Raw genomic sequence first — 14,913 nt, 5'->3', positions numbered from 1 at the left:
AATCAGTTTTGTTTGTTTACGTCAAACTGATTTAAAGGCTTTAATTGCTTATTCATCAGTTGCTCATATAGGAATTGTTTTAAGTGGGTTAATAACTCTAGCTAATTGAGGTCTTTGTGGCTCTTATACTTTAATAATCGCTCATGGGTTGTGTTCGTCTGTTCTGGGCTATTTTGTTCAGCTAATATTACATATGACTAGGAAGCCGAAGTTTATTAATCAGTAAGGGTTTATTAAATTTTATACCTTCAATAACTTAATGATGATTTTTATTAAGAGCTGTTAATATAGCTGCACCTGCTTCTTTAAATTTATTAGGGAAAATTTCTTTATTAAACAGAATCGTAAGTTGATCTTGAGTTACTATAACTACTTTATCTTTATTATTTTTTTTAGTACTGATTATACTTTATATTTATATGCTTATAGCCAGCACGGTAAAATTTTTTCAGGGGTTTATTCATTTAGAGGTGGTAAGATTCTTGAATTTTTTTACTATTTCTTCATTGAATTCCTTAAACTTTATTGGTTTTAAAGAGAGATATTTGTTTATTTTGACTTTAGATCTAAATAGTTTATTTAAAATATTGATTTGTGGTGTCAATGAAATGAGTTTGATCATTTTAGATCGTGAAATATTTATAAATTTTTAGAATTAGATTTTTAATTTTAATTACTACCAGCAGACCCGGTCACGCGTTGCTGTGGCTAATTTTTTTGTTATACTTCTTCTTCTTCTTTACTGGCGTAGACACCGCTTACGCGATTATAGCCGAGTCAACAACAGCGCTCCAGTCGTTTCTTCTCTTCGCTACGTGGCGCCAATTGGATATTCCAAGCGAGGCCAGGTCCTTCTCCACCGGAGTGGAGGTCTTCCTCTTCCTCTGCTTCCCGCGGCGGGTACTGCGTCGAATACTTTCAGAGCTGGAGTGTTTTCATCCATCCGGACAACATGACCTAGCCAGCGTAGCCGCTGTCTTTTAATTCGCTGAACTATGTCAATGTCGTCGTATATCTCGTACAGCTCATCGTTCCATCGAATGCGGTATTCGCCGTGGTCAACGCGCAAAGGACCATAAATCTTTCGCAGAACTTTTCTTTCGAAAACTCGCAACGTCGACTCATCGGTTGTTGTCATCGTCCAAGCCTCTGCACCATATAGCAGGACGGGAATTATGAGCGACTTATAGAGTTTGGTTTTTGTTCGTCGAGAGAGGACTTTACTTTTCAATTGCCTACTCCGTCCGAAGTAGCACCTGTTGGCAAGAGTAATCCTGCGTTGGATTTCCAGGCTGACATTGTTGGTGGTTCGCTGGTTCCAAGATAGACGAAATTATCTACAACTTCAAAGTTATGACTGTCAACAGTGACGTGAGAGCCAAGTCGCGAGTGCGACGACTGTTTGTTTGCTGACAGGAGATATTTCGTCTTGCCCTCGTTCACTGCCAGACTCATTTGCGTTGCTTCCTTGTTCAGTCTGAAGAAAGTAGAACTAACGGCGCGGATGTTGAGACCGATGATATCAACATCATCGGCATACGCCAGCAGCTGTACACTCTTATAAAAGATTGTACCTGCTCGATTAAGTTCTGCAGCTCTAATAATTTTCTCCAGCAGCAGATTGAAAAAGTCGCACGATAGGAAGTCGCCTTGTCTGAAACCTCGTTTGGTATCGAACGGCTCGGAGAGGTCCTTCCCGATCCTGACGGAGCTTTTCGTGTTGCTCAACGTCAGTTTACACAGCCGTATCAGGTTTCCGGGGATACCAAATTCAGACATCGCGGCATAAAGGCAGCTCCTTTTCATGCTGTCGAAAGCAGCTTTGAAATCGACGAATAGGTGGTGAGTGTCGATTCTCCTTTCACGATTTGGCGCATGGTGAATATCTGGTCGGTTGTTGATTTTCCAGGTCTGAAGCCACACTGATAAGGTCCAATCAGTTTGTTGACGGTGGGCTTTAATCTTTCACACAATACGCTCGATAGAACCTTGTACGCGATGTTGAGGAGGCTAATCCCACGGTAGTTGGCGCAGATTGTGGGGTCTCCTTTTTTATGGATTGGGCATAGCACACTTAAATTGCAATCGTTGGGCATGCTTTCATCCGAACATATTTTGCTAAGAAGCTGATGCATGCTCCTTATCAGTTCTTCGCCGCCGTGTTTGAATAGCTCGGCCGGCAATCCGTCTGCCCCTGCCGCTTTGTTGTTCTTCTACCAGCTGGGCAGCGGCACCTTCCCAATTAAGGGGCCGGACATTCCAGGTGCATGCCCTCAAATCATAGTCCTTATTTCGTTTTCCATGGTCGTTATCAAAAGGGGGTCTCTCTTCCGAGGCTGTTGGTGGTTTTTCATTGGGGGTGTTTTTTACGTGGCGGGTCCCAAATCCAGCGCACAACCCTATGCAGGGGATGTTTCGCCTTCTCACTTTAGCTCGCCTTCAAACGGATGTTCTTAGGCTACCCAGAGGATACTTGGTCAAAGACCGGAAGTCGTGAGCTGCTTTAGTCATATGTAAAAGAATCGTTTCTGGCCACTCCCAAGTGAATGGCGATCAGAGAACTTTCCTCACTTGCGTGAACTTTCCATCCTCCATTGTAGTAAACTCTTCATGGGGAACAGTTACCCCTTAATACAATGAAATTATTATGTACAAACGAAGACGAAAACGTTAAAGTTGGTATAAGAATCTACTGGATTGAAAATTGAAAGGGAAGTACTTTTAATACGATTGAAAAAATTTGCATACTATTGAATCTCTTGCCAAATACAAAAGAATTATCTATTCAAGGGTTACATCCTCCTCAAAAAATGGAAGAGGCTTTAAAATATTAACATCATTCCCCCTTTTAATAATTTGAAAAAGCTGTCTCGACGGGCTGTGTACATTTGAGACAGATTCTTCAACGTGGGGAGCAAAATCTTCTAATCCCAATAAAATTGTTCCTTGGAACGTCAAATGTAGGCTCAACTTTTAAATTTATATTATATATTATAGATAAAACAGCAAGAAGAGATATAGTTGAACCGCGACAGCAAAAGTGTAAAGACGTGCCCACTAAGTTCCACACCTATTAATAAAACTACATTTGTTAAATGAACATATTATTATATAAACAATAAACCTATATCTATTACATAAACAATAAACCTAAGTGTATATCTATTATATAAACAATAAACCACATTTTGGGGGCTCGCCCGTGTTTGTGTAGGAAAATGGCTTGCTTGAATGATATAATCAGTGGAAATCTGCGTTTATGCAAAAAACCAAGCATAGTGGCTTTACGTAAATTTGTATTCGGGTGCGACGGTGACCGAAATAATCGAAAGCGATTGCGCGATTTTATTGGTTTTGGTTTCGCCGAGCAGAGCGCGGAGTATGTCGAAAAAATGAAGTACATTGAGAACAATTTAACTCAAGCAGGGCCCGAATCGCGGCACACGTTAACGAGCGAAATTCATGTATTTTTTTTTTGTTTTCAGATCGTTGTACTCGCTATCGAATACGCACTTTCGAAATTTGAAATTTCCTCATTCGATAACGTGTTCTCGTTTGTACGATAGAATCGAAATCTCACTCGTTAGCTATTTGAGAAACGTTATAGTATAAATTAAAAAAAAAGTTTGAATATATCAGTTAAAAATAATCATGTTTTATAATTATAACTAATGATTTAAGGACAAATGTAAACAAAATAAATATGCGTCAAAAAAATTTGCTGAGTAATTTTATGCTACAGCATCAGAACTTTGCAAATAATATTAGGTCTACAACTTTGCTTCCGCCGTTGTTTTTTGTAAATTTAAGGCTTTATTGCATAAAAACGGCCCAAAAGTGTTTTCCCTTATTCCCTCAAAAAGCAATGCTTAATTAACACACGAAATGCTTTATGATCCATATTTTTGTAAACTAACACAAGTTGCTTTACAAAAATTCTATATTTTTTTAATACCTTATAGAAATAATAGAGATGGTAGTAGTAGAGCAAGAGTATTATCTCTGTATGTGTCAGCCTCAGTAAAGCGTGGACGGGTCCTCAGCCGCACTGTTCTTGGAATTTTCCCGCAAATGTCGAGAATTCGGCTCAAAAAGTGACATTTTAAGTTCAGAATAAGTTAAGGATGCAAACAGATCTCTGCAAATATTTTGTTGGGTTAATGTTGACACAAATGTCCAAGATATAAAACGATTTAATCGACCAGTGCTTGGCCCTTGAGACATCTATTGGAAAGCGGCGAAAGCAAAGTTGTAGACCTAATATTTTGCCTAATTGTGGGCAAGGCAAAGTTGCATTAAATACTCGTAAGCTATGGGATGCATTGACGCTAAAACTTAACGCTAGCGGGCCAGCGCTGAAAGATGCTAAATTTTGACAAAAAGTAAGATCAATAAAAGTAAATAATATTAATTAAATAAATAAAATAATAGATGATTAAAATAATAATAAAATACAAAAATAAGTATTTGCTGATCAAAAGTACTACATAAAAAAGAAATTTTTTTTCAACAAAGCCTCGAAACAAAGGACTGGGTGTGGTCAGTACGATGAAAAGCTTTTAACTGTAGCAGAAGAGCAACTCCTCCAAGCTACGGAGATAGGTGTTGCAGTAGAAGTAAAACTCTTGTGAAACTAATTGCTTAAAAGAAGAGATCGCTGCAAATAAAAGAAGATGTACATAAAGCAGATATGCAAAAAAAAGCTGTAGAGTTGCAGATTAAAACTCATGAGCTTGATATTTTAAAGAGAAAAGTTCAGAAATAAACACAAATATAGTATATACGATACGTTAATTCGTAGTTCCTGTTTTTATTGAAAATATATTTATTAAAACAAAATATGAATTAAAATGTTGTTGGAACCTTTAACTCAGTTATTATCTAAATACAGCATAATAGGATCTCTAATTTTATGACCAATTTACTTATTTGAGTTTCATTTCCCGTATAAATTTCTATATTATTGTTTTCATTTAGAAAATATTTGCAATATGTTGATAAATGCTCGTTAAATTTTATTTCCGATAGGATGAAAGTAAATGCGTTTTTGGTCAGTCTAAACCAATTCCTGAATCTGTAAATGATTTATACTAAGTTAAACGGTATAATTACTTTTAAAATTTTCTTACGCTGCTTCAGGTAAAGCCATGGGATTACTTTTATCACGAATCCTGAATCGTATGGACATTTGATGATGTTTTTCATCTGAATCAGATGAACTTGTATAAAAAACATGTTAGGGTTCATTTTATTGATGGTACTGCGGTTGATAAATGCCCGTTAAATTTTATTTCCGATAGGATGAAAGTAAATGCGTTTTTGATCAGTCTAAACCAATTCCTGAATCTGTAAATGATTTATACTAAGTTAAACGGTATAATTACTTTTAAAATTTTCTTACGCTGCTTCAGGTAAAGCCATGATTTTACTTTTATCACGAATCCTGAATCGTATGGCCATTTGATGATGTTTTTCATCTGAATCAGATGAACTTGTATAAAAAACATGTTAGGGTTCATTTTATTGATGGTACTGCGGTTGATAAATGCCCGTTAAATTTTATTTCCGATAGGATGAAAGTAAATGCGTTTTTGGTCAGCCTAAACCAATTCCTGAATCTGTATAAGATTTATACTAAGTTAAACGGTATAATTACTTTTAAAATTTTCTTACGCTGCTTCAGGTAAAGCCATGGGATTACTTTTATCACGAATCCTAAATCGTATGGCCATTTGATGATGTTTTCCATCTGAATCAGATGAACTTGTATAAAAAACATGTTAGGGTTCATTTTATTGAATGCAAAAGCTAAATTTAGTAAATTTAGTAAATTTATTAAATAAAATAAACGGTTATTGAATATGTACATTCAATTCAAATTCAAATACTTGTTTTGTTTCGTATTTGAATGTATTCGAAAATGTCATTTATAGCTACACCAGGGAAGTTATTTCATAAAATTTCTATTCGTTTCGTATCGAGTGCGATGATCCGCACACTCGACACGTTACGAAATTTCACTTGATTGTTTGTTGTAATACGACGTAAACGACGACGATTCTTCAAACGACGAGTCGGATGACGAAACCGACAACGAGGCATACGAAGATTTAAGAAGTGCAAATCACTCAGTCACACCAAACCAACGTTCAACACCAAAGCGACAAGCGCAAGACAGAGCAACACGATATAGCGCAAGCGTCAACGACGACAGAGGCGACAGCATTAGACGAGAACGTTGTGAGCAGAACGAAAGCGATAGAATGACGACGGCACGCTTTGCAACAAACTTTCGCGACGTGGAAGACAGCATTCGTAATTTTGATGGTACTAATTGCCTATTGAAGTGTGGGTAAATGAATACGAAGAACAATCCGAATTAATGCGATGGGATGATTTTCAGAAGTTTATTGAAGTTATACTTCTTATACGACGCCGGAAAAGGTTGCGATAGATTCTGGTTGCGCAACCTTCCATATAAAAGTAACGCAAAGTTGCGCAACCTCGCTCTATCCATATGAATGTAACGCAACCTTGTCTGCGAAGATGTGCGAGCAGCAAGCGAAGCGGTGACAATCGGCGATCGTTTGTTCATTTCTTTCGGCACAGCTCGGCCGACACAACAACACAACACAATGTTGCCATGCTTATGCTGTTGTTGTTTTTGTAGAACAATGTTTCAATTTTTGGTTGGTGACATATTCACATGTGTGCGCATATGTATGTTTGTATGCTTGTGCATTATTGAAGTTATAGTTCTTTTTCTTTCGTTTGCCTTTCTGCGAATTCTCAACTATTTTGTGTGACTTTTAATTGAAATACTCTGCGTTGGCCTTTCAGAATCACACAGAATCATTTCTGTGGTTTTTGAAATTGACCCACGAGGACGAGGTATATCGTTTTATCTGGGAGCGTGAGATTTAAGAAAATCGCTCGCTTACAAGGGATAAAACGACTTCTGAGTGGCGACTTTAATGAATAAATTCACAGAATAATTTCTGTGCTTTTGGAAATCTATACTAATAAATATTTGTTTCTTACTAATAGAAAATAAATTTATCACAGCAATATACATAAACATATACATAATTAAAAATAAATTTATTAAGACTATACTTCTCAGGGCATCACAGCAATGTTATGTATATGTATATACATATTATGCATATGTATATACATATTATGTATATGTATATTGCTGTGATAAATTTATTGCGAAAGCAAATGTTCTACAAAGTATGTATATTTCTATACTTAAACAAAATTATTAGAACCATCGTATGTTTCTTGCATTCATAACCACATCATACTTAAGTCAGCACAACCTAATTGTCAATGGTGGTGTTGGTGGTAAGCGCTTGGAAGGTCAAGATGCTAACACAGGTCCCAGGTTCGAATCCCCACAGAATAAATTTTTAATTTTTTGCTTTTAACATCGTATGCTATAAAAATAAATATTTTTCTTTATTTTAATTTCTATTAGTAAGAAAAATATTTATTTGTATAGTAAACGATGTTAAAAGGCATACATCTTCTATCCTATCTTGTGTATCTGCACATGCTCATATGAGTGTATGTATACGCATGTGCGCGCATTGACTTACATGTTCATACATTCATATATACTTATATGTACATATATTTGCGTACATTGCCGAACAAATAAATCACAAGCATACAAACATACATACGCGTACACATATGAATACGTCACCAACAAATAATTGATCTTCACAAGTCAATCCGGCAGCCAAATTGGCGAAGAACAAAAGAGAGATGATTACGCTGCATAATCTCTTCCGCAACGATGAGACGGAACTACTTTCTGAGTCAAAATTCATTCATTTAGACTTTGCTTTATTCTTCATTTTATGTGTATAATAAATTTATAAAATGTGAATTTAAGTTTTCTAGTTTTCTTTCATACAAAATGATATGCATTTCTGAATATCACTAAGAAGTATAACTTCATCCGCGCGTAGGGACTCCACGCACCTTTTTTTTCGCAAAAAAGGCATTAAAGGGAATTGCGAAATTATTTGTAGCAAGGGAACGAGGATTGAATTCGTGGAACGCGTTGAAAACTGCGCTGCTAACAGAATTCAAGTCCACTGTAAACAGCAAGCAGATACACGAATTGCTCGCACAGAGCAAGCGAGGTAAAGCCGAAGATGTTTTTGAATTTTTTTATCGGCTGAAAGACATTTCGTCAAGAGGGCATATTGACGACGATGCTCTAATGCAATATGTGATAGACGGAATAGACGGTAAAGCAACAAATAAAACAATTTTGTATAATGCAAAAAATATGACTGAATTCAAAGAGGATGTAGAGGACAATTCAAAGAAGAAGTTAAAAGAATTGCTTTGTTTTAATTGTGGTGAAAAGGGACACGTATCAAAGAATTGCCAAAATAAAGAAAAGGGTGGAAAATGTTTTGATTGTAACTCGTACGGCCATATTGCAAAAAATTGCAATACAAAGAAAACAAGTGACCCAGTCAGAAAAGTAAACACGATTGATGCAAAGAGCAATATAAAGCATAGGACGGTAAACATTGGTGGTTGTAATTATTTGGCTCTGTTTGATACAGGTAGTAGTGCAAATATTATGAGCAGTGAAATTTATAATAAATTAATTAATCCACGGTTAAGCGGTTGCTCAGTACAATTGACAGGTTTTGGCAAATCAGCTAGTGTTAAGCCGTTTGGTCAATTAATGCAAACCATTGTAGTAGACAATGAAAAATTTGACTTAATTTTTTATGTTGTGCATGCAAATCACCTTGATGTAAATGTAATAATAGGTGCGGATTTGTGTTTAAAGGCCGAAATTTTAATAAATCCATCTGGTTTAAAGATAAGAAAACTTTTTAGATACAAGTCAACATGAAGAACTGTCAATGCTTAATATTGACGTGGCTGATGACGTGGCCAAGCAGGAAGTGTTTGAACTTATTTCAAATTATAAACCCTTAAAGTCGAAAACAACAAACATTGAAATGCGTATTATTTTAAAAGACGATTTACCAATATTTTCGCGACCACGTAGAATGACAAGATATCGATGACGATCAAATCGACGAGTGGCTAAAAAATGATATTATTGAAGAATCGAACTCTGAGTTTACTAACCCGATAGTTCTTATTAAAAAACGTGACGGTTCTCCGCGACTTTGCGTAGACTTTCGCAGAATCAATAAGGTAATTGATCGTTTCCCTTTATCATTAATAGAAGACCAGTTAGACAGACTACAAGAGGCAAGAGTATTTAGTACCATTGACCTCAAAAACGGGTTTTTCCACGTGAATGTGGCAGAGTCAAGCCGAAAGTATACGTCGTTTGTTACGCAAAACGGCCAATATCAATTTCTGAAGGTGCCGTTTGGGCTGTCAAACTTACCAGGCGTGTTTCAACGACATGTAAACGCTATTTTCAGGCATCTGTCGCGTAAAGGTATTGCTTTGCCTTACGTTGACGATGTTATTATACCTTTTAAGGACGAAAATCTCAAAGAAGTCATCAACGTATGTAAAGACTATGGCTTAGAATTAAATTTGAAAAAATGTAGTTTTTTAAAGACGCGAATACAGTTTCTTGGTCATATCATTGAGAATCAAAAACTGTACCCATCTACAGGGAAAATTGATGCAGTAATTAGGTTTAAAACTCCACAGACGTTGAAGCACTTAGAAAGTTTTTTGGGCTTAACCGGATACTTCAGAAAGTTTATCCCAAACTACGCAGTAATTTCAAAGCCGTTGTCGAATTTGACTAAAAATAACGTAAAGTTTGTAATTGGTATATAAGAAGAAGCCGCAATCAATCTTCTGAAGAAACTTTTAACTGAGAATCCAGTGCTAAACATATACAACCAATCGTTCGAAACTGAAGTGCATACAGACGCTTCGATGGATGGATTCGGTGCAGTTTTATTGCAGAAATTACCAGACGACTCCCAGTATATTTTATGAGCAGAAAGACGACAGATACACAGCGAAAGTACACTAGCTATGAATTAGAAATATTGGCGGTGATTGAAGCTCTGAAAAAATTTCGAGTTTACTTGTTGGGAACACATTTTAAGCTAGTCACCGACTGCAATGCTTTTACGAAAACCTTAGGGAAGCAGAATTTGTGCACGAGGGTGGCACGTTGGGTTCTTTTCTTACAAGAGTTCGACTATACCGTTGAGCATCGTACTGGACGGCGTATGCACCATATCGACGCGCTCAGCAGATACCCGATATTGACGATAAATAAAAATGACGCTTGTGCTGGCATTGGTAGGGCACAAGCAAACGACGAAAAATTAAAAGCTATTAAAGAAACTATCAGCGATGAAACAAAAACATACGAGAATTATTTTCTTAGAGGTGATATTTTATACAAACTAGTAAACGACGTTGAGTTGCTAGTAGTTCCAAAAGCAATGCAAAGGCAGATCATTAGAAATGCGCAAGACAGAGGTCATTTTGCAGCAAAGAAAATTAAAGAATTGATTTGTAGATCTTATTATATCCCGCAATTGGAAGACAAGATTAAGCAGTACATCGAATGCTGCATACCCTGTATCATGAGTAACCGTAAACGAGGCAAACAGGAAGGGATTTTACATCCGCTTCAAAAAGAAGCGTTCCATTATATACTTACCATATTGATTTCTTGGGTCCATTAGATTCAACACATAAAGACTATAAACACATTTTAGCCGTTATAGACTCTGTTACTAAGTTTTGCTGGTTATATCCAACGAAGTCCACAACGTCGAAAGAAGTAATTACACGGTAATTAAGTAATTACATCAAAGTTCATTGTTTGGCAATCCAGCGTATATTATATCTGACAGAAGTTCTGCTTTTACCTCTCAAGACTTTATTAAATATTGCGACGACTTGATGCCTTCAAGTTGGTTAAGACGACAACAGGTTTACCACGAGTTAATGGTCAGGTGGAGAGACTGAATGCAGTCATTATCTCAGTCCTCTCTAAGCTAAGCATCAACGATCCATCTAAGTGGTATAAGCACGTTAGTAAAGTACAGCAGGCGATCAACTCAACATTCTGCAGAAGCATAGACGCTACTCCTTTTGAACTATTGATTGGTACAACGATGCGAACTCGAGAAGATATTCAGTTACGAGACTGTATCAGCAAAGAATTTTTAACTATGTTTTATGACAATCGAGATGACTTACGAGCAAAGGCAAAAACAACTATTTTGAAGGTACAAATCGAAAACAAAAAGACATATAATCTACGACGTAAAGCAGCATGACAGTATAAAATCGGAGAACATGTAGCTATAAAGAGAACGTAGTCCAAAGACGACGCAGATAGCAACGAAGCATCCGAGACGGATACTTAGTCAAAATGGCCGAATGTGGGAATCTATTGTGAATGGGCATTAAAAGAAGACGAAGATTAGATAAAACGGCAAGAAGAGATATAGTTGAACCGCGACAGCAAAAGTGTAAAGACGTGCCCACTAAGTTCCACACCTATTAATAAAACTACATTTGTTAAATGAACATATTATTATATAAACAATAAACCTATATCTATTACATAAACAATAAATGTAAGTGTATATCTATTATATAAACAATAAACCTACATATATATATTGGGAACGGCCCTCGAATGCAATCGCTTCTCATTAGAAACACCTAAACGGTTGAGGCAACATTTACGATTATTAAAAAAAAATAATAATATATAAAATAAAAAAAATGTAAAATAACTACATATTTTGCAAAAACAACCAAAACAAATTAACTTATATATTCAAATAAATGAATTAATAAAATATTTTTTTTAATTTAAATTTCTAACAAATAGTTTTAAATCCTAAAGATTTATATTCAATATTTTGAATTATCAATACTTTTAATCTCAATCTAATTTGGCTCTAATTGGTGCACAATATTTTTGGTATTTAGTTAAACCAAATAGATTCGACGGTTTTCCTACACGTGAACATGCATGTTGCCCATAAGAAAAACATGGATTTTCCACATCTAAACCACAAATGGACATTGTTTGGCCTTGATATTTATTTATCGTCATTGCAAAAGCTAAACGAACTGGAAATTGTAGCCTCCTGAAGGGTATCGTAGAATCCGATGGTATCATTGGAATACGTGGCAACAAGACCAATTCACCTATAAACTTTCCAGATAATATGGTTCCTTCAAGAATATTTCCGGTTATCTTTTTGATAGCCAAACTCACACCATTGCTTAATCGAGATGGATTCAAATTACGCAGGAGAACAATAGGTGAACCATTCTGTAATCGAAGATTATGTGGTGGCATTCCGGGTATATCTAATGAATTTAAAAATTCAATGGGGAAACTTATACTTTCATTTTCATTAAGAACAGTATCAATTGATTAAAAATACATCAGATCGCCTGGTAACAACTGTTGTATTGGGAAGTTAATTTCGTCAACATCACTATTTTTGGCTGCCAAAATAGCCCGCTCACTGAGCCAGTTATGATTCAAGTAATTACTCTGTATATTCGGAAAAATACTCTGAATCAATTAATTTTTTTCCTCAAAAACAGTGCATAAATTATCTGGCAGTTTAATGCTCTTTCAATAGGGGTATTCTCTTGCTCTTGCAAAACCCGGTGCACGGTGCAAGCATTGCAAATTTACAACGGCACAACAACAAACACACGCAGAAAAATATTTGCAAGGGCTGTGAAATATATCAGACCAAAACCCATGTATATTAGCGTGCAATGTCACGCAAAAATAAAATTGCAACCCTGTTGTAGTTGCCATTTTACATAAAGGCATATTACGTCGTTAAACTGTTGAGAAAGGTAAATTTTAATTAGATTTTATAATTTCTATTTAAATTATAAAGTTTTGTTACAGTTTTTTTGTTAAAAATGCATGCAGAAGGTGCGCCAATTCACAATAGCCATGCACAATAGTCATTTACAATAAATTGACTGAATCAGTCGCTCATATATCACTAGATTCTGCAATGGGTGCTCTCGTGCCCTTGTATATTTCGGTGTAGTATTTTTGCAATCTGCAATCTTGCAAGAGCAAGAGAATACCCCTAATATGCTTGCGTCGTGCCCCTCTGCTTCGCGCATTGTTGAGGTCTTTGTCACTATTATCCGTTAGCTCCAAAATATTCTAATTCTGTTGGCTGAATTGAGTAAGTATTCAATAGATGGCGCTATGTTAAAAACACAAATTTAATAGCATAATAAGTACGTATTGCTGAAAATAAGGTATAACCTAAATTTATTTTGTATTTGAATATTAAAATAATTATGGATTATGCTATTAAATTGTAGCTTATATAAAACGTTTGTATTTTATATGTTGAATATTTACTCAATTCAATCAATAATTAGCGACATCTGTTAGAATCTTTTGGAGCTAACAAATAAGCTTGACTGTCAAATAATATACAAATAATTTGCAATAAAATAATTTTGCGATTATAGATATAATGTTATTAATTATTAGTCCTAATTTAATTAGAATTTTATTAGGATGAGATGGGTTAGGGTTGGTATCTTATTGTTTAGTAATTTATTTTCAAAATGTTAAATCTTATAATGCTGGTATGCTTACTGCCCTATCTAATCGAATTGGAGATGTAGCCTTTTTATTAGCAATTGCTTGAATATTAAGCTATGGGAACTGAAATTATATTTTTTATTTAGAAAGTGTACAAAAACTCACCTTTTAGGCCACTCACACTTTAAATTAAAAGAAAATACACCAATTTCAAAATCGTTACAAATTTTTATTTGCTGCGAACTTCACTTCACAATTATTGTGATAGAATTAGTTTTAAAACAATAGATCAAACTTTAAATATATATATTATATAAAAAATGTTCAAAGGTAATTGTAGGTAGAAAACCGCCGGTTTACAAAACGTTAAATATATATATTATATTTATATATATACAATGCTGAACGTTATTATAAATTTACTTTAATATAAAGTGAAAACTTTAAATATATAAATGCGGGTAGCGAACGGGAACCGGGATGCTGCGAAAAGCGATGCTGCGTGATCGACGTCGTATCAACGAAAGGTGCGCGAGCTGTTTTCTCTATTCCTTTTATTCTAATTAGACTGCGTTTGGGTGCATGTGCGTGTATGTGTTAATGTGTGGTGTTCGCTCGCGTGATGAGGTGAATAGTCGATCCGGTGTGATGAATTGATGCAGATGTGATGCGACGTCGCTACTCATTTAGCCATCCCGGCCCCCCTAGGCGAGTATTTAGCCTAGAAGCTGCTATAGCTGCTGGAGCGTTGCTACAACGCTGCTGAGACCTGTTGACCGGCGGGTTTGCGGCCTAAGCTGATGGCGTCGTGTTGATGTTGCCTGGTTTTGGCGCCAAGGACGGGATTCTGCTGCAGAGGGTCCGCGGCGGCGGTATACCGTCACAGGAGTCCTTTGAGAACGCCTGACGTTACCACTGGTGCGAGGAGCCGGTGGGCGCCCGGAGTCGCGTCTGGTAGTGCGGTGCAGCAGCGTATGATGAGCCCGCACACAGATTTGGCAACGATTATGTGATGGGCACTCCTGAGTTGCGTGGGAAGTTGCCAGACAATTCAGGCAATACCCGTGCGCCTGTGCCACCTGCTGGCGTTGCATCGGCGGCATGCCTTTGAATATACCGCAGTGCGATAGCCGATGAGGGCGGCGGCATAGTGGACAACGAATTGGTTGCAGATCCGCTGGTACTGCTGGCGTGCTTTGACGCGGAGCCGTTGTCGCGGTGGAGCCTGTCGTAGTTCGAGGCGCTGCCGGTGCAGTGTTGGTCCGGGATGCTGCTATTGGGCCAGCTTCAGAGCGAGGGGCGGAAACTGCCGAACGCATGGTTGGCGTTGACGATGATGCCATATCCACGTCCATATT

The 14,913-nt window shown here is 36.6% G+C and overlaps 2 protein-coding genes and 1 pseudogene across 2 annotated transcripts in view; 1 reads left to right on the top strand and 2 right to left on the bottom strand.

The window, feature by feature from the left end:
* The window catches only part of LOC125779107 (uncharacterized), a 434,818-nt gene that overhangs the window by 5,259 nt on the left and 414,646 nt on the right, over nucleotides 1-14,913 (bottom strand). The gene's annotated exons all lie outside the window — the stretch shown is intronic.
* Nucleotides 6,838-6,967, top strand: LOC125779804 (small nucleolar RNA U3; annotated as a pseudogene).
* On the bottom strand, nucleotides 13,923-14,910 carry LOC125779178 (uncharacterized). Its single transcript, XM_049459819.1, has one exon. It carries the CDS (start codon nucleotides 14,908-14,910, stop codon nucleotides 14,287-14,289), a length of 624 nt encoding a protein of 207 aa, XP_049315776.1. The 3' UTR covers nucleotides 13,923-14,286.

Source organism: Bactrocera dorsalis, chromosome 6 (genome assembly GCF_023373825.1).
Source record: "Bactrocera dorsalis isolate Fly_Bdor chromosome 6, ASM2337382v1, whole genome shotgun sequence".
In the NCBI taxonomy this organism is placed as follows: Eukaryota; Metazoa; Arthropoda; class Insecta; order Diptera; family Tephritidae; genus Bactrocera; species Bactrocera dorsalis.
Note: the sequence above shows the minus strand (reverse complement) of the source record. Positions and strands in the feature narration are given on the sequence as shown.

What these genes read in the sequence shown, in the direction of transcription:
- LOC125779178 (XM_049459819.1), bottom strand. Translation starts at nt 14,910, where the DNA reads ATGGACGTGGATATGGCATCATCGTCAACGCCAACCATGCGTTCGGCA.